At 43.1% G+C, this 19,251-nt stretch overlaps 1 protein-coding gene across 5 annotated transcripts in view; it reads left to right on the top strand.

The window, feature by feature from the left end:
* The window catches only part of znf423 (zinc finger protein 423), a 165,738-nt gene that overhangs the window by 11,224 nt on the left and 135,263 nt on the right, over positions 1–19,251 (top strand). For 3 of the 5 annotated variants that reach the window (XM_068312945.1, XM_068312944.1, XM_068312942.1), the window contains exon 2: positions 16,005–16,067. In XM_068312945.1, the coding sequence (XP_068169046.1) occupies positions 16,005–16,067 (63 nt within the window). The remainder of the gene's footprint in view (positions 1–16,004; positions 16,068–19,251) is intronic. The other 2 variants (XM_068312946.1, XM_068312943.1) reach the window with 1 other exon arrangement.

The raw sequence follows: 19,251 nt of genomic DNA, 5'->3' as shown, positions 1-19,251 counted from the left end.
GAGGTGAACTGGCACCTCTCTACTGCAAGTCACACTCTGAGATTATTTTTTACCCAAGACTTAGTGGACTGAGCTACTGCAGTGTGTGTGTGTATGCGTATGTGTGTGTGTGTATGTGTGTGTGTGTGTGTGTGTGTGTGTGTGTGTGTGAGAATGATTGTCCATTATTGTCAGCCCCCTGATTAGCTGGCGGCTCGTCCAGAGTGTACCCCGCCTTTTCATTTACAGTTAGCTGGGATTGGCTCCAGTAAACCCACAACATGGATTTTGGATAAGCAGTGAATGAATGAATGAATGAATAAAAATCCTGCTAATAACAAACACACAGGCCACGAAAACCCCAAAAAAATCACAATAAAATTCACAATAATGCAATATCATAATACATATATAATATAATGGGGCAATTACAAAATACAATTGCCCCGTTAGGTTATATATGGCATATTCTTTAGGTTAACCTGAACTGTTTACTTCATTATTTACTGAGGCCGTCTGTAATATTGCTGATATAGAATTCACAGATATTTGTGGAGTTTTGAATTCTTCAGAGATCGATCTTGTTTACGACATGAATGTGGTCGTAAACGATGATGAATGAAGGGAAAGACGAACCTGTCTGAAATGAATCACACTTGTTTCCCATCGTTTGCCCCTGTGTCCACCCCCACCACTATGGCCTCATAAATTTGGCCCCGTCTTTCCCCCCTTTCACTCCTCACCCGTTCTCCAACCCTTCTTCCCTCATTATCCGTCCCATCTTTTGATTCTGTACATTAAACATTAGTGGTGGGGGCAATTAGCAGTGCCCCTATGCACACCTGGCTGATGCATAATATATTCATTAGGCTGCCTTCCTCCCCCTCTCTGACACGACACAACGGCTGTTGATTTTTGTGTGAAGGAGGTCTCATTGTGACACATCTGTGGAGTTTCACCGCCTGATCAAGTCAAACGTCACTGGTCTCCTCTGGTCCTGAGAAAGACGAAAAAATAGTTCTGTCCCTTTAGAGTGGTTTTTGGAATCTGGTCTCTTTTTGAAGCACATTAATTTGCCCCAACATTATTGCAATGTAGTTGTTTGCCTTCCAATTTTGAGGGACCATTTGCAACCGTTTCACCCTAAAATTTAAAAAAATGAAACAAAACTGCATTTGGCTGTTTGTTTATGTGATAACTGTAGTTTTATGTCCACAGCATTGTAATAAAACAGCTGTAGCAGCTGCCGTCATGGTGCTGCTTGGTGCATGACTTTGAGGGTTGTGTATGGGGACAGAACTCTGCAAACACAACCACAAAATAAATCTTTGTATGCTCCCGTTTCAGTTGTGCTGAACACTCTGTCCACTTCATTAACACGTCCTCCAGCTCTGTTGTGCTGAACTGCTCTGATCTGATTCTGTGGTGTTGATTTTCAAAAGTTACATCAGCAGCCATTACCCTGCATGCACATTACAGAGTCTTCAGTCATTTCTGTGGTGGTGTGTGTTTGAGGATTGTTATATTGCTGTCACAACGCCAATCTTATGAGACAACAAAGCTAAACCTTTGTCAGGTAAACAGATCTTAACGTGTCTGAATGTGTCTTAAAATGTCTAAACATGTACAGCCAGACTCATAGTTATTTTTGTCTACTAGCCCTTTTTCCCTTTTGTTTACAGACACACACATACACACACACACACACACACACACACACACACACACACACACACACACACACACACACACACACACACACACACACACACACACACACACACACACACACACTAGAGCGAGACTAAAGTGTTTTGTCCTCAGAGTGTGGACTCTTCAGTGAAACAAGCTGCTTGTGTTGTGTCGGTCTTTATTGGACACTCTGGCCGGTCTTTGTAGTTCTCCCCACTGCAGCCTCACCAATGCTTCTTTTTAATGCCTGTGTCTTCAGTTAGTTTTCTAACTCCTTTCTATTCACCTCCCAGTCAAAAGGCAAACGGGTGTCCCGCTGTGACTTGTACAATAGAATGAGAGAGAGAGCAGGAGAAAGTGACGGAGGCAGAGGTGGACGAGTCCATACATAAATACTTAATGGGATAGATGGTAGAGTTGGTGTCAACGTAAAGAAACTTCACTCCAACTAATCCTCATCTTCAGTGACATGTTTCCTCAAAGGATCACTTCTTTTCAATGTGTGTTTGGAACTCAAAGACCTATTTTTTTCAATTGTCTGATCCCATGTTCTGGTAGGGCATTATCAGTATGAGCCCCTGGTCACTGATGAAAACCTGTGAATAAGTGAACATGGATTAAAGTGCCAACATAGATGTCAGTATTCATGCTGTTGAAGAACGAACACTGCGAAAAATGACTGCTAAACTGGGGGTGGGGGGGCAGTGAAATAATTGAGCATCAGTGTTCACTGTTGTGTTGTGCATCGCACCTTTTAGTGGAACACACGCTGAAGTGATGTTGACGCCTCGGCCCGGTGCTACTGTGCAATGGATGTCTGAAAGTGTGATGTGTGTTGTGTGATGTGTGTTGTGTGATGTGTGTTTTGCTGAAACAGCAGCAGGGAAGGATGAAGCTGTTTCTTCTCTTGTGCCTGGGCTTAATACCCACATCAAGATAGAATGAGACAGAAACATGATGTTGATGCACAATTGGTGGAAGTAGAAAGAGAATGAAAGACTAGAATGTAATAGTATGGAAAAGTGTGTTTTACAACTGCAGAGGTATCGCTGGCTGTTTCAGCTCTTGAAAACTTGATTTTTATTTTTCTGTATATTTTCTTTTGAAAACTTGCTATGTTATATACGTGTTATATACATATCTCAGGACCCTGGGGTTATATATCTTTTGAAGTTTTAGATAAAGGTACTGCAGTTGGAGGGTCTCTTCTAGTATTCTTTCTGAAAGGTGAGACAGCACGTTTAAATGGTTTATCTCAATATTTATCTCAATGTTTATGTTACAGACTTAATACATGTGCTCTCAAATGGATCATTTTGGACAATCAGAACGCAGAATGCCTGAATGAACAATATGAAGAATGAATAGCAGACAGCATAATGTTTAGAGAACTATTTCTGATTTGATATTTTTGATTGGTAAAGACAAACTAAATCAGTTTGCATGTTCATTCTGCGCTGCATCAGGTAGCGTTCGCCAAATGTTCTCGTTCTGCTGGTGAGGGCTGAATATGAAACTGAAACCTATATTTTGTGTTTAGGATAAGATGCTTGATTTATTTTCCTACTCAATCAAACAAACAGCCAGCCATGCTCCGAGCGCTCCCGTGCTGTGTGTATATTTTTCCTGTTATTCCCAAAAGGAGCGTGACGAGCAAGTTAATCTATCCACCAGCGATGCGGCATGACACAAATGTGTTTGTTTCTCTTTTCCTCTCCGTCTCCGCTCCTCTCTCTCCCTCTCCCTCCTTCCGTAAAGCCTAATCAAGTTTGTATCAAGCTAAATAATGCCGTAGTGTGAAATTGGTGTCTTCAGTCAAAAAGCACTCCCCAGCCTGTACTATAACAGAAGACAATTATGTACGCCTTCCTACCCCTCCACCCTCCAGTCCTCACTGCTCTGTACTCTGTGTGTGTGCTTGTGTGTTTGTGTTTGTGGATAGACATGCACTGTATAACCCAATGTGTCCCATCTTTTCTGGCCATCCTTGAGTCGGTGGTCATTCAGAGCCCATCCTCTCTGGTGAAGCTGGTGACTTTGTCTCGTGTGTTTGTGTGTCATGGAGAGCGGAGGCTGTAAAGGGGAGATTCTAGTTCAGTTATTTCTGCAGCGTTCCCCAGAGTGGAGGTTCTCCAGAGGAACGTGTTCCCTCTCCACTTGCCCTCTCTTTTCCGCTGTCCTACTCTTTGCGTCTGCCCTTGCTACCTTCCTTCACCTCTCATCCTTCTCCTCGCTGCTGCTTACGACTTTGTTTCTCTTCGTTCTCCTTGTTATCCTGAAATGAGACAAACCGATGTGATTGATTCTTCTATAGAGTGAATCTTACCAATGAAGTCTCAGCGTCTGGCTGAGACCTGGTCATCAGCGCTGAGTTGGCGCTTGTCATCCACACTTCCTGGAAGCTGTTGGTTGAACATGTGGTGCCATTTGTTCACGCCTTGAGATGAACTTGAAACCGATGAGCTAAAGATGAAGAACAGAGACATTCTAGATGTTGGCTCTCAACAGAGTTGGTTCTCAACCTTTCCCCCTCGCTGTCCTTCCTCCCATCTCCCCTTCGTGTCTCCTCTGCTATCAATTTCTGCTCCTGACAAACGTCAGATCAGAGAGACTCTGTAATATCAAGCTGTTTTAGTGTGGTCCTGAACATGAAGTCTTCATTTGAGTGTGGGTGTGTGTTAACACGAGTGCATTGCTTTTTGTGTGCTAACAGAGGTGAATTTGATGTGCGTTACAAAGCAGCTTAAGGGTACCGAAACCACCACTACCATCATTCACTATTTAGCTGTAGTGAATGTAATATCAGTAAAATATGTCTAACCTTAGGAAAACACCCGATCAAGCATAGAATACATATAGATGCTGAAGATTAAACTTTGTTTGCTTTAAAGCCAACCTGATGACCATGTTGCATTCCCTTTATTGGGTAATGTTCGCTGAGCATTTTTACTAGTTTTAATCAGAAGTCAGGCAAATCACAAGTCTGTCTGACGTTCCCTGCATCAGTTTCCCCAACTGCATGAAAACATGGAGGCTCTTATAGAAAGATAAAACCAAATACTATCCCATTCCAAACTTGTAAAAAAAGCCCCAACATTTCATGTCATGAGTGAGGTTAGGACCCATATGCAGGACACCAATGGAGAAGCTTTCATTCATAGTTTAATCAGATCAGCCAAAAATCTAGGACACACAAGGAAACCCAAGAAGTCCAACAAACTAGAGATTCAAAATAATCTGGTACCGAACCAAAGGAGAAACCAGTTTAAGAAACCTCAGACTAATCTGCCTGATCAGGTACAGGTGTGAAGTAGAGGCTCCGTCCAAAAGTTTAGCCCCGCCTCCTGCCACACCACAGTACAGCTGAGCTACATGAGAATAATACCAAACCGTGACACTCTAAATTATGACAAAAACACATTTTTTTTAATCAACCAATAGACATTCAGACTTTACCTGTGCATAATTAATTATATATAAGTTACGTGAAAGTAAAAAAACACAAATGTCACGAGAACACATGAGCTACGTTTACTACACATTTACTCCGCAAATGACGATGAGATTCGGTCTCAAACGATGTTGTATCCATCCGCCAACACGTGGTAAAGAACGAGATCTGGTCTCAGCTGATGTTGTATCCATCCTCTTTGGTATCACTGCCGTGGTGTGGTGCATCCCAACACTGTTAGCCATTAGTGATCCTCCCAACAGTCATTGTGTTCTTCAGACTAATGTGTGCTGATCCTCCTGCTGCTCACAGACCTTTCGACAACCACAATACATTGGTACCTCTACTTACAAAATTAACTGGTTCCGGAAGAAATTACGTAAGTAGAAAATTTCGTAAGTAGAGATGCGTTTTCCATGTAAATGCCCTAATCCGTTCCAAGCCCACAAAAATTCCAACATAAATGTTTTATAAAGCATAAAAATGTATCAAAACATGTAACAAATACATGTTATGATTAGATTATTACACAATAAATGAGAGTTGTCCATAATGTAAAAAACAAAGAATAGAGTAAAGAATAATAATGACGGTCATTTACCTTTTAACAGCTGTCCCCATTGTTTCTTGCCCTCTTTGGTTCATGCGCTCCTATCTCACCATGAACAACAGAGTGACTTCCAGTCCTCTTTTGAACTTGTCCAACCACCCACGCAATGCCTTAAACTCCTTAAACTTCCTTTTGTTTTAATAACGTGGTGATTGTAAATGCATTACGGCCATATTCTTTGGTGAGATCAACCAAACGCATCCCTTTCTTATGCTTTTCTATTATCTCTTGCTTTGTTTGTATGGACAAAAAACCTCTTTTCTTCGTCTTTTCTTTTCCTCTTTTCTCCATCTCTTTCTTGGGGTCCATAGTGAATATGTACTCAAAAAGTTATTATATTTACGCAAAACTATCAGAACACCTCACGGGTCGAGTGCCAAATGCTGAGACACTCCATAAGCACCGTTCTAACTCCACACAGAGGTGGAGTGGCATCCCTCTTAGCCAATGGAATGCCAGGTAGATACGTAATAGGTAATAGCCAATGGCAGAGCAGCTATGAGAATGTTGCGTTCAGGAACCTGTGGGAGATTCGAGTATCAGCCGATACTGTGTTTTTATATTACATAAGTCAAAATTTCTTTCATAAGTAGAGGTAATATTTTCCTGCTGAGAAATTTTGTTTCATAAGTAGAGACATTCGTAAGTAGAGGTATCACTGTACTTGTGGAGGAGGAGAAAAGTACTGGGTATAATGGTATTGTTGTGTCCTGGTACCAGTATAAGGTTAATGAAGATAACCTTACACACATTGAAGACTCATTCTGTCTGAGGCCTTCATATCTTTCGGTTTTACGCTGTTAACAGAAGCTTTGTGATGATGATTCATATAAAAGAGAATGCTTTTGTAAATTAAGGATGTCATCATAGCATAAAAGAGAGAAACAGAGTAGACTTTAAAACAACAAACACCGTTTCAAACCAGAAAGAAGAGTTGAGATGTAAGCAGCGGAGCGGGAGAAGACAGGAGGATGTATGAGGAGGAAGAGGGGAAAGCAAGACAAGAAGACATGTTTGTGATGTGTGGACAGAAAACTATTACAGAACAAAATAGATCAAAAGAGATGGAGGTAGAGAGACGAGTGAGCAAGAGGAGGCAGAGAGGATGGTGAAGCTTTGTGTGCTTCTTGTTATTTCTCTCTGCCATCCATCTAAGCCTCTGCTACCTCCCTCACTTCACACACACACTCTCTCAACACACACACACACACACACACACACACACACACACACACACACACACACACACACACACACACACACACACACACACACACACACACACACACACACACACACACACACACACACACACACACACACACACTGACACTCCCAAACCCCAGCCTGGCCTGGTGTTTCTGGCCAGTGGCTCAGTGCTGGGGATGTGTGTGTGCACCAGTGTTCATGTATTTTAAGGCTGTTTTGTTCAGAGTGCAGGCAGGCAGAGAGAGTGGTTTTACTGCTGATAAAAGTATTTGGTTAATCAGCTTGTGTCCCTGTCCCCTGATGCAAACGCTTGTTTGTGTGTGTGTGTGTGTGTGTGTGTGTGTGTGTATGTGTGTGTGTGTGTGTGTGTGTGTGTGTGTGTGTGTGTGTGTGTGTGTGGTTGACACAGGCCATTGAAGTTGGAAGGCTCCTGGGAGAGGGCTGGCGATGAAGATTGGCATCAGCTCTTGGCCAGTAGTGTCACCAAGTTGTTCCTGAGGGACAGGAAGGGCAGCCAATGAGCATCCCTTTAGAGCTATAGGGAGAAAGCAGGCTAGAGAGGGGAGACGGGGGGCTGGTGGGGTGGGGGGTTGTGGAGTGGGCTGGAGAGGGGAAATAAGATGGGCAGAGGGAGGGAGGCAGACTGCAGCGTTCGAGGAATGAAAAGTTGGGATGAGGAAGAGATAAAAAGCGATAGTTATCCTTCTGACTTCTGTCCAGTGGTGGTTGTCAATCCGCCCGCCCCTCTGGGTAGAGGAACAGACTATCATTGACGACATGACCCACATCCCGCCCCTCTCTGGTCCTCTGGATAGTGCCAATCATGTTTCAGCCACAATGACCTGCTCATTAGATACCTCAGAACACTGGAGTCCTCGGCTGCGTTGGGAGTAAATGGCCTGATAGCGTGAGCGCATGTGTGGACCGGGATGAAGACAAAGATTTTCTTATTGACACCCTTGGCCAGTGCTTTCATGGTACAGAAGACAAGGTGACATAAAGATAAGAGAACTAGTGTGTATATGGTCTTGGAAGGGGGGGGGGGTACGGAATGAGCTTTGGTGAGAGGACCATGAACATTTTCTTATCAGTTTTATAAAAAAGGTGGAGAATCTCCACTCTACCTGTCACAGAGAGTGAGAGAGAGCCAAAGGATGTGTCCCCATCATGACTTTAATCCTGACTTAATCCTTTAATCCTAATGTCAAACAAAGAATATTCACACTACTTGAGACAGGAGTGATCAGAATCAGTCAGTTAACTGTGTGTTGAAGCTGCCGCATAAACATGAAGTTAATGCTTAGAATCATTCTGTGAGGCTTTATAAGGGGAAGGAGTAGCTCAGTCCACTAAGTCTTAATGGACCAGAAAGGAGCCGGTTCAAAACCCACACTGGGCAAAAATATTTTTTTTGGAGTGTGAACTTGCAGTGGAGAGGTGCCCTTGAGCCAGGCACCGTCCCTTTTATAAGTTGCTCTTTAGGGGCGCACCATCTCTCATCTGCTTGCTTACAGGCCCCTTGTGTGTGTGTGTGTGTGTGTGTGTATGTGTGTGTGTGCCTGCGAGGGTGTGTGTGTGTGTTACGGGCCTGTACACATATATACTATGCACGTGATTGACAACATATACTACAGTGGACAAATCATTTCCCTTTGAGGATTAATAAAGTTGTTTTAGTCTTAATCTTTGAGTTTGAGTTTCACCAAGGTTTTGAAGTAGCTGTTAAGATTAAAGTACACTATATTGCCGAAGAATTTGCTCAGCTATCCAAAGCAATCAAATTTAGGTGTTCAAATCCCTTCCATTGCTGCAGGTATACAAAATCCAGCACCTAGGCATGCAGACTACTTCTACAGACATTTGTGTAAGAATGGGTCACTCTCAGTGACTTCTAGCTATGTTCAACTGATAGGCAGCGAGCAGTACACTGAGTAAGGTTCATTTAATGAGTGAATTTGGTGTTGAAGAACTTGATTGGCCTGCACAGAGTCCTGACCTCAACCCCAGAGAACACCTTTGGGATGAATTAGTGCGGAGACTGAGAGTCAGGACGTCTCCTCCTACATCAGTATCTGACCTCACAAATGGCTTTCTGGAAGAAAAAATGCAGTAAACACACTGCTAACGCTTGTGGAAAGTCATCCTAGAAGAGTTGAAGCTGTTATAGCTGCAAAAAGTGGACCAATATTGTGCTAAATCCTTTATATTAGGGATGGGATGCAGCTGAAGTTCATATGTGTGTGAAGGCAATTGAGCGATTACCTTTGTCAATATAGTGTATGTCCTACTTCTGTTAAAATCACTTCTTTACTCTTCTCATGTGTTTATGAAGAGTCACATGTAAATCACACATTTGCCAACTACACTGTCTCAATAGTTGACAAAAGAAACGGTAGAAGCAAAGTTTACTTGTAGTTTAAGTGTTAGCATGTACAGATGTACTCCCAGTAGAATTCTTTGTGCTCAGTTTGTGTCCGTGTGAAGTTGTGAGGCTGAATGTGTGATCTCTTGTCTTCCGCTTGCTGTCACAGTAATTATTAGTGACTTTCAGACAGTCTCCTGCAGCGCTGACATAAATTCCCTCCTCTGTGACCCTTTTGGTTTGTTCAAACCAGTGTCAAGATTTCCTAGCGCCGCTTCAGTTCACAGTTTGTACTGGAACAATTTAACATGCCATTCGGTGCATTTCAACAGAAGTTAGGGTGAATAATGGTGTGATGAGTCTGCAATGAACAGTTTGAATGGGGCGCTTGACTCTTCCGCAGGTGGGCTACAACAATGTGTATTTGCATTTATATCTTAAAATTTGTGTATGTGTGGTGTACATTTTGGTGTTTTTCCACATGTACACCTGCAAGTGTGTGGACTTTTGGGAATCTACTGACTATACTGTCAGTATACTGTCTGTCCTGTCTGTCCTAACACTACTGCATTAGATCAGGACAGATTAGATTATTGATTAAAACTCTCCTGTCAGGTCTCAATTCAGAGATGTCTACATCTGCTGAGGTTGGTGGAGAACAGTGTTTTCAGTTGTGTGTCTCTGCGTGTGTGTGCTGGTGTCATGTATTCTGGATAACTGGGTCTTAGTTTGGGATGCCGTAAGTCTCTTATCTACTGATTAGCCTGGCAACCACCCTTTTTCCTTATCTTGCCTTTTTTGTCAACACTGTCATCAGTTTTGCAGGATAAAGTTCGCCCTCAGAAATTTAGATAATGTTAGTGTGAGTGAAACAAGATGTGTTTTAAGAGGATCGTTGGGCAAAGTGCTAGAAGATGTCAAATATCTGCCTGTGTGTGTTGTCCTTGTTGGACAGGTGTTTGGTAGGTAGGTTTCCATTTCCCTTTTCTTGTTGTTGTTAAGTGCAATAAAACCAATCCAGGTCTGTTTTATAGCCTCGGCCGTGAGCTCTGCTCTAAATTGTGGCAAATTGTCTGTGTGAGTAGAGCCCCGGTCCTCATGTAAGGCAGGCAGCAATCCCAAACTAGCAGCAGAGGCAGAGGGAGGACACACCCGGTCTTTATTTCTGATGCTTGGTAGATCTAAAGAAAGTCTTCATACTTAGAAATACTTTCCAACCCTTGTCTGTCCACTGTATGCCGTTTTTGATGGACATGTTATGTGTCTGTCCCCTCAATGTCCCGAACATAACCTGACTCACAGAAGGCCATACATCAGCAGCCTGTTTCAGCAGTAGGACCCGGCGTGAGCTGACCATATCATGCCGGTTCCGAATCCATCTGTGTAAAGACTTTTTATATTCTTTGCTGATTTTTTTTTCACGTTTATATGGAAGGCCTGCGAGTAGACCTCCTGTATGAAAAACATAAGTCAACCCTGAATTCTTTATATAAACAGACTTTTCTGCTCTCTTTCCTCAGCACATGTTTTTCTTGTGGTGTGCGCTGTACTATGCCACAATACACACACACACACACACACACACACACACACACACACACACACACACACACGCACACACACACACACACACACACGCACACGCACACAGACACACACTCACACATGCACACAGACACACACTCACACATGCACGCACACAGGAATTCTAGTAAACGATAAAATAGCCAAATGTCCAACTCTCGCTCCTTTAACTCCAACAGTATGTGTAAGATAAGATAAAAGACCTTTATTGTCCCACAGTGGGGAAATTTGTGACACAAGGCTGCTCAACATGTCACACACACACACACACACACACACACACACACACACACACACACACACACACACACACACACACACACACACACACACACACACACACACACACACACACACACACACACACACACACACACACACACACACACACACACACACACACACACACACACACACACACACACACACAGAGCCCTCACCGACCCCCTGGTGTGTGCAGGGTTCACAGTAACAACGTGTTTGTGTCTCTGAGGGGCTGCAGAGGGAGGATGGGGGAATCTAAATAAAGCTATGTGTGCTTGGCTAATGAAACACACTGTATTCCCCACAGTCTTATCAGGGAAATGGGATTGTATCAGAGGCAGTGTAACCACTACATCTAGGTCTTTTTATATCTGAAACGACTACAAAAAGCATATGGTTTTAACATGATTTTTACTTGTTGGTGAACAATACACAGATTCGCTGTCACAACAAGACAAGGGAGGCCTAGTTCAGGCAGACTGTGGTCACAGCAGGGAGCACCACTTGTCAGAAAGTTAGAGATACCAATCGCTCTTCTCAAGTAGACTCCAGAAGGTTGTTCTTCTTAATAACACTGAGACGGAATAATGTTGTCAGGCTGCTGAGATGTTTTTTTTTCCTCTTTCAGGTTATCTTGAATGTCTTTCTACCATCTGGTGCAACAGTAGTTTTCAATGCGTGCATCAAAACATAGCTTTTCTTTGGATTAAAACGCTATAATGTTTGTGACTAGATTAGAGGTGCCTTGTTTTTCTGCTGGTTTCCTTCTGCCCACACCTTCTCTCATCTGTTTCTGTCTGTGTTTGGCAGACATGTTAGTCATGGTGGGAGGTCTCTATCCCTGCTGGGTTCTCTTCAAATGTGCCAAATGCACCACCCTCAAGAAAGACTCATGTTTGGGCTTTGTGTGTTCTTGTACTGTGAGTGCATAGGTACTTGTCCAGGGATCCATTAGTGTGTTATTAGTGGCCCACATCTGGACTTAAGAACCAGATCCAGCCTCACATAGTCATTGTAACCAGATTTGATCAAATGCTGGTGAGTTTGACTTGGTGGTAGAAGACCGGGAGTTTAATCTTCGGCAAGAATGCCTTAAATGTTAATTTAATTGGATTAGAGGTGAAATATATATGGATTTCATTTTTAGTTTCTTTTTCCACAATGCTTCGTCATGTCAGGTCTTGTATGTTGGCCATCGTGTGTGTGTGTGTGTGTGTGTGTGTGTGTGTGTGTGTGTGTGTGTGTGTGTGTGTGTGTGTGTGTGTGTGTGTGTGTGTGTGTGTGTGTGTGTGTGTGTGTGTGTGTGTGTGTGTGTGTGTGTGTGTCTGACTGTTAACGTTGGCCAGTACTGCAGTAATGGATGAGGTCACTTTGAAGGCTGTGGGCTTACTTTCCATCTGATCCTGGTGATCACTCACATGTAATGCTGTGACGTAAGTCCTGACTTAAAGACTTCAAATTAATATCGGAAATGTGCCAAAGGTCCACCTTGACTCATTGACATGGTGAACATGGCATCCTTCTCAGGAGATTTCTCACTCCCCGTAGCCACTGGAATTCAACCCTTTGGTCCCAATCTCAGTCAGTCAACGTCAGGTATCGACAATAATCACATTACTTGATACTAAATTGCAACTAATTTGACATTTAGTCACTAAGAACATTCTCACCGGATTGTTATAGCATTGACAAGTTTGCTGTTCAACCTTCAAACAGGTTTCTTCACATCAGAAAAAAGTAAAAATATATACAACTTCAACTTATGAGGAAAGTGATATGTGACTGTCAAGAAGTAAGAACGATGCAGAGAAGGACTCCTGGATTGTCATCTAACAGTTCAACAGTCCTCTTGGTCAGTCGTCCAGCTTGGTTATCTATATCTACTAATAGGACATTATTTTTTAGCATCACTTCTGTGAAAAGCATCCTCATTTCTAAAGGTACCGGCTTGTCTATGTCAGTTACGTACTGAGTATTGGTAATACTTCATAAGGAGCCATGTTACTCCATTTTAGCAAAATAATATTGAAGTATACTATTTGTGGTATACAGTACACCACTATCCAAATGGATCATTTTGTAGTTGTACTCTATGCAGTGTGCTCAACAGCTGCTCAGAACCAGTGACTAGATTGGCATGAAATTTGAATCTAATTTGAGCCACAGTTCATCATTTAGACCAGTGCCCCACCCCCGGGCCTAAATGGATCATGGGTCAATCGGTACCGGGTCACACAGAAAAATCCAGAACGTACATTATTTCTGTTTGATCTCTGATCTGATTCTGAACGATGTTTTGTTTTACATGAGTGGATTCTCTCTTCCACGTCTTTCTATGGCTCACTCTTGACACTTGTGGAGATGCTTGCCTCGGTCACATGACTACTTTCTTAAAGGGGCCGCTCCGGCTGCCAAATCAGAATACATTACCGCTAAACCGAAACTCCCAAGCTAGCAGAACCAACAAAGAACACATGTTTCCATGTTACGAGGACACTGCTAATAAAGTTTATTAACATTGGACTCGCATTCATTGTTATATTTTGAAAAATAATTTTTTTCTGCTGGTTGTATCATTTTCTTTTGTTGTATTTATCCTCCACACCTTATAGGCTGGTCTGCGAAAATATTGTGGATGTTAAAACGGTTCGTGGTGCAAAGAGACTGCTGGTTTAGAACTTTACACTTTGAAACCTGTTTGCTGTAGTTTGCTGTACTTTCAAAGGTCCAACACTGGAAACTCATGCATTTAGCAACCTAATAAAATATTTGGTGCGCACATAGAGCTTATTGACCTGTAAAAACAAGTCAGGCCAAGGCCCAACCAGCAGGTTGTTTCTCTTTTTAAAGGAACACTTGACTAATTTATAACTTCTTGTTTTTAGTGTAACTTTTGGCCGAGCTTTAATGTGAGGATGGGTTGGGTCAAGAGGGAATTGATGAGGATGTGGTGTGAGAAACACGGCCACAGGATGAGAGGTAGGATCAGAGACGTGTCTAAGTCAGAAGTGAGGAATGGTGTAGCAGGGAGGGGATGTACAGGAAACCCCATTGTGTAGTGGCTCCAGTGGTTTCCTGTTTGTGTGCCAGCTGTACGTCCCTCCTTCCTGCTGTACCCAGGAAGTCAGTGTCACATTCCAGCTCTGATCAGCCTGCTGTGCGTGTGTGACAGACCTTGTCCTTGGAAAGATCAATACCTACATGTTTGTTGCTTCTCTGGGCCATGCTTTGGTACAGATTGACATATGAAGATGTGCATATCTTCTACCATTCATTGCAGTAACTCTTTATACGACTGCCTGAACTTAAAATCAAGAAGGATATTCAAAATCAATTTAGAGAACTGGGACTTGTTTCTGCGGAAGCAAAGCACAAAGAGAAGTTAAAGGATGGAGGGACACGAGGAGTGTTTGCTGAGCGGAAACTATGAAAGGACTATGAAAGAACTTTTATTTCATTGGTTTTGCAGATGTCATAAAATTAATGAAAATGAAAAATGAAAAAAAAGTGAAATTTCACATCATTACATGTATCATAAATCATCACAATTTGTCTCACATGCCTCTTTTACTCCATCATGCAGTATGACTGTCCAGAAGGTGTACAGTCAAGTAATAATACTACTTCCTACAGCTTTTATGCTTTTTCTTCCATTGTGGAACAGAACAGAAGTTACCTGATCTACATTTGACTTTTTTCATGACTGCTGGAGGTCATGTACACTGAAAAGGTCAAAAGACATTGGTCTGATTACCCAGTAGCAACAGGCAGAGATCAGGGGCTGAAAACTGGAAATAAAAGGTCAAGACATTTAGCAACAATACAACTCTCCTACCATTCTTGAAAACATATTTGTGTTTGTGTGATAGATGATGAGATGGATGCAGAGTGTGTTTTTACACACATTTTAGACTGGACTGACTTTTGCTTTCATAGTTGTGTGACTGATTGGTTGAGAAGTGCTGATTGAAGACTTGCTGAACCAAAGTCATTAGCTATTAAAATAATTAAATGTTTCCTTGGACGGTGGAAAGCACAATAAAATAAGCAAGTGACAGAAATATGGAGAGTTCTGTCCTCACATCTCTGTTGACTTGTCTTGCTGGAGTCAGGTTATGTTCATCATTAACAAATACTTGATCAGACGTGAACTCAAACAAATTAACTTAACGAAAGGTGCCTGGCATCCTACAATTGATTCACAAATGTGGTCGACACCTGAAACAGCAGGTAACTGTGGAGGAGCACAGTTTAGACTTGTGTATTCTGTCTGGGCTGCTGACCAGATAGGCGACAGCGTGGGGGTTACAGGTTACAGGTGAGACCTGAGAACTCACTTTCAATGAATGGCCTATTTAAAAAAAAAAATCATATATAAGGCACACTTGGATTGTAAGGCGCACGGTCGGTTTTTGAGAAAATTAAAGACTTTTGGGTGTGGAAAATACTGTACCTGGTTGACTGGTACCACAGAAACATCTCAATCTTTATACCTTTAAGGCCTGATAAGGAGTCTGTGATAGTGATTACAATAACATGGAGATGTGCTTCAATGTGGAATGAGATTGGTTCTATTTATAATTGGCTGATGAGTCAGATTATCCTGATACACCTGTCTGCCTCAGCAGGAAAGTTCTGAGTAGACTTGGTGGAGAGGAGGCCTCTGGAATGAGGAAGAGGTGATGAGAGTTTTAGGCGTAACTGGATCGAGGTGCAGATTCAGGAAATATGTTAGCTGCTGTGGCGGATGTGTGCGTGATCTTTGGCTTCTGGTGGTTTAGTCTTTGTTCCTGTGTGGACAATCTGTAGCTAGTCTTCACCCTAATGTCTTGTTTTTCTTGCTTTCTCCTCAGCAGTAGAAGAAGGAGAGTCTTCAGAGTGTGCAGGCACCTGGGATGAATCAACTGTCCAGACAGGTTAGTCTACACACACACACACACACACACACACACACACACACACACACACACACACACACACACACACACACACACACACACACACACACACACACACACACACACACACACACACACACACACACACACACACGCACGCACTATTAGTTCCAGCATGCTTTAAGATCCTCGTGAGAGGCTGAAGTGTATGTATGTCACACACACACACAAACACACAGACATGCACAGTTTGTAATATTATTTCCATATGGTTATAATGGTCTGCTCTGAGGGGATACCGAGGAGAAAAAAAATGGGGATGAAGTCAACATAGAGAGAATTTGAATGGAGGGATGGTAGAAGCCTTAGGAGAGAGAAAGTAGGAAATTTGACGAAAGAAATAATGAGTGAGCGAGGGTTATGGAAAGAGACGGAAGTCCCACTGGTCTCAGGAGTTAGACTGTATGAAGGAGGGATGACAAAGAGAGTGAGCGAGTGAATGAGTGAGAGAGAGAGAGAGAGAGAGAGAGAGAGAGAGAGAGAGAGAGAGAGAGAGAGAGAAAGAGATGTATGGAGGGGGACAAGAGAGAAATGTGTGCTTTTCCCTCCTCCCTGCGGTCTGGTGATATCCTGGGAGGAAGTCAGAGAGATGCTCGGATTTTCCCTTTTTTCTATTTATTTTCTTGGGTTTTAGTTTTCCTGGTGTTTCTCCAGTCTCACCACTCCATCCCTGCCTCTCACTCCCCTCTATTTATCCTCACTTGTTTCCAGCCTGAGATGGAAATTCGAAATAATCCTCACTTGCCCTTTTGGTCAACGGAAAAGGAACAAACTGAGCTGAGCATACTCTTTGGTCCATTGATGTAGATTCTTCATCGAGACGAAAGAATACTCAAAGTTCTGGATAAGGGATCCAGAATTTTGAATTTGAACTTTGCCATATGTTTCTATTTGTTGCGTTTATTTGTGTTCATGGAGGTGGCTGCTGGGATGGGGACGAGGTGATCCTGGCAGATCCAGGAAATGATCGTCTCTTTGTTTAACATGAAGAGAAGAGAAATTTATCACTGAATCAAGTTTTTCAACAAATGCTACTAAAAAAAATAAAGATGGTAATGAGATTAATAAAATAAATGTTTTTTCATAGTTTAGCACAGTTATTACGTTTAAACGGGCTGACCAGTATATCTGTAAAGCAGTCATCACACGACAGTGGCTGTAACGCCCAGTAGGAAAACTGTAAGGGTCTTTGCATTGATACTTCTTTGATTCACTGACTTTGTTGCTATGAGTGACAATCATGTGTTGCTTGTTTTCGTTGTCTGGAGTTTGTCAGGAGGAGGATGAATCTGGAGACCAGTGATGCTTCCAGGTCTGAGCTTCTCCAGAGTTGTTGGTCCAGAGGGAGTTTCTTTGTGAGGGTCATTGGTAAAACCTGGAGAGGTTCAGAAGACAGTGGTGAGGACAGCCACGATGGACAGATTAGAGACAGAAGTGGAGGAAATGAAGATGTGGAGGTTCTCTAGGAGTGACCAGGTTGGATCAGATCACAAATGAGTTCATCAGAGGAACAGATAAGGTGAGATGTTCTGGAGACAAAGTTAAAGACAGGCAGCCGTCTTTATTTAAATGTCTCAAACACATCAAAAAAGTTGTATTTCCTTCTAAATGAAGCATTTTAAGGACTTGTCCTGTATCTGCTCACACAACCAAATGGTTCTAAACATGTGAGTGGGATTAATGACCTGTGGTGTCATTGGTTCGACTCTCTAGAGTAGCGGTCCCCAAACTACGGCCCGCGGGCCGGATGTGGCCTGCCTCCACACTTGGCACGGCCCCCTGAATGATGAAGACCAGCCTCCTGATCAGTCGGAGTCGGCTGCGTTCAAGCCAGAAGACAATCAATGAAGACTATACATACAATAAAGACAGTTATTGTACAGGCACCCCTGTGATGGTCACAATTTTTCTGTTCCAAACTGACCCCGGTCCCCCATCAGAGGAGGGAAACATTATGTTTCCAGACAAAAAAATAAAACAATGACCAGTTGATGTTTTTTGTTGGTCAGTCCTGTTCTAAACGGTCAGACGCTCATGGACGTGAGTAGTTGGCCCCGGTGGGTCTTTAACATAACTTCCCCGTTTCCAAACCTTGTCAGGGTGGTGTGACTGCTGCACTGTTTGTCGGCTGTATCTAGTTTGGTGTCTGGTTTTCAGTGAGAGCAGTTTGACACCCCCCCCCCCGATTCCATCCCAGCAGAGAAATAAGATCCTGCTGAACGCTGTAAATATGCACTGATTTCATTCTCCAGATAGGAGGATAGGAAATTATGACCCCCGGGTGTGTGTGACGTACTGAACCCCCCACCCCCTGCCCCCTGGTGCTGTGTGTGTCTGTATAGGTGTAGGTTTGTGTGTGTGTGTGTGTGTGTGTGGAGGGGGGGGGGTGCTGACTGAGGTCCTGGGTGGCTCAGTAGAACTGCTGTGTGTGTCAGTTCCTGCTGGAAGCCAAGTCCCATGACACACGCACACACACGCACACACACGCACACACACGCACACACACACACACACACACACACACACACACACACACACACACACACACACACACACACACACACACACACACACACACCTCACTCTTCCTCCAATAACACATACGTCTCTTAATCCCTCCCTCACCCAGCCAAAGTTTGGATTAAACATCCCATCATCATCATCATCATCATCATCATCATCATCATCATCATCATCATCATCATCATCACTTCTTTTTACACACTTTTTACCACTCTGCATTAGTTCTTCTCTCTTTCCCTGTAAGTAAAAAAACAATTCCTCTGTGCTGATATTAAAATGTTCTGTGAGTGTGTGAAAAAAGCTGCCATGTTTTTACTTCCTGGGTGATGTTGTCCATCAGTGAGGGATGTGGTATGGTGTCCATCAGTGAGGGACGTGTGATGGTGTCCATCAGTGAGGGATGTGGTATGGTGTCCATCAGTGAGGGACGTGTGATGGTGTCCATCAGTGAGGGACGTGTGATGGTGTCCATCAGTGAGGGACGTGTGATGGTGTCCATCAGTGAGGGATGTGTGATGGTGTCCATCAGTGAGGGACGTGTGATGGTGTCCATCAGTGAGGGACGTGTGATGTGTCCATCAGTGAGGGACGTGTGATGGTGTCCATCAGTGAGGGACGT

The sequence above is a fragment of the Antennarius striatus genome, chromosome 4 (assembly GCF_040054535.1).
Source record: "Antennarius striatus isolate MH-2024 chromosome 4, ASM4005453v1, whole genome shotgun sequence".
Classification (NCBI taxonomy): domain Eukaryota; kingdom Metazoa; phylum Chordata; class Actinopteri; order Lophiiformes; family Antennariidae; genus Antennarius; species Antennarius striatus.
Note: the sequence above shows the minus strand (reverse complement) of the source record. Positions and strands in the feature narration are given on the sequence as shown.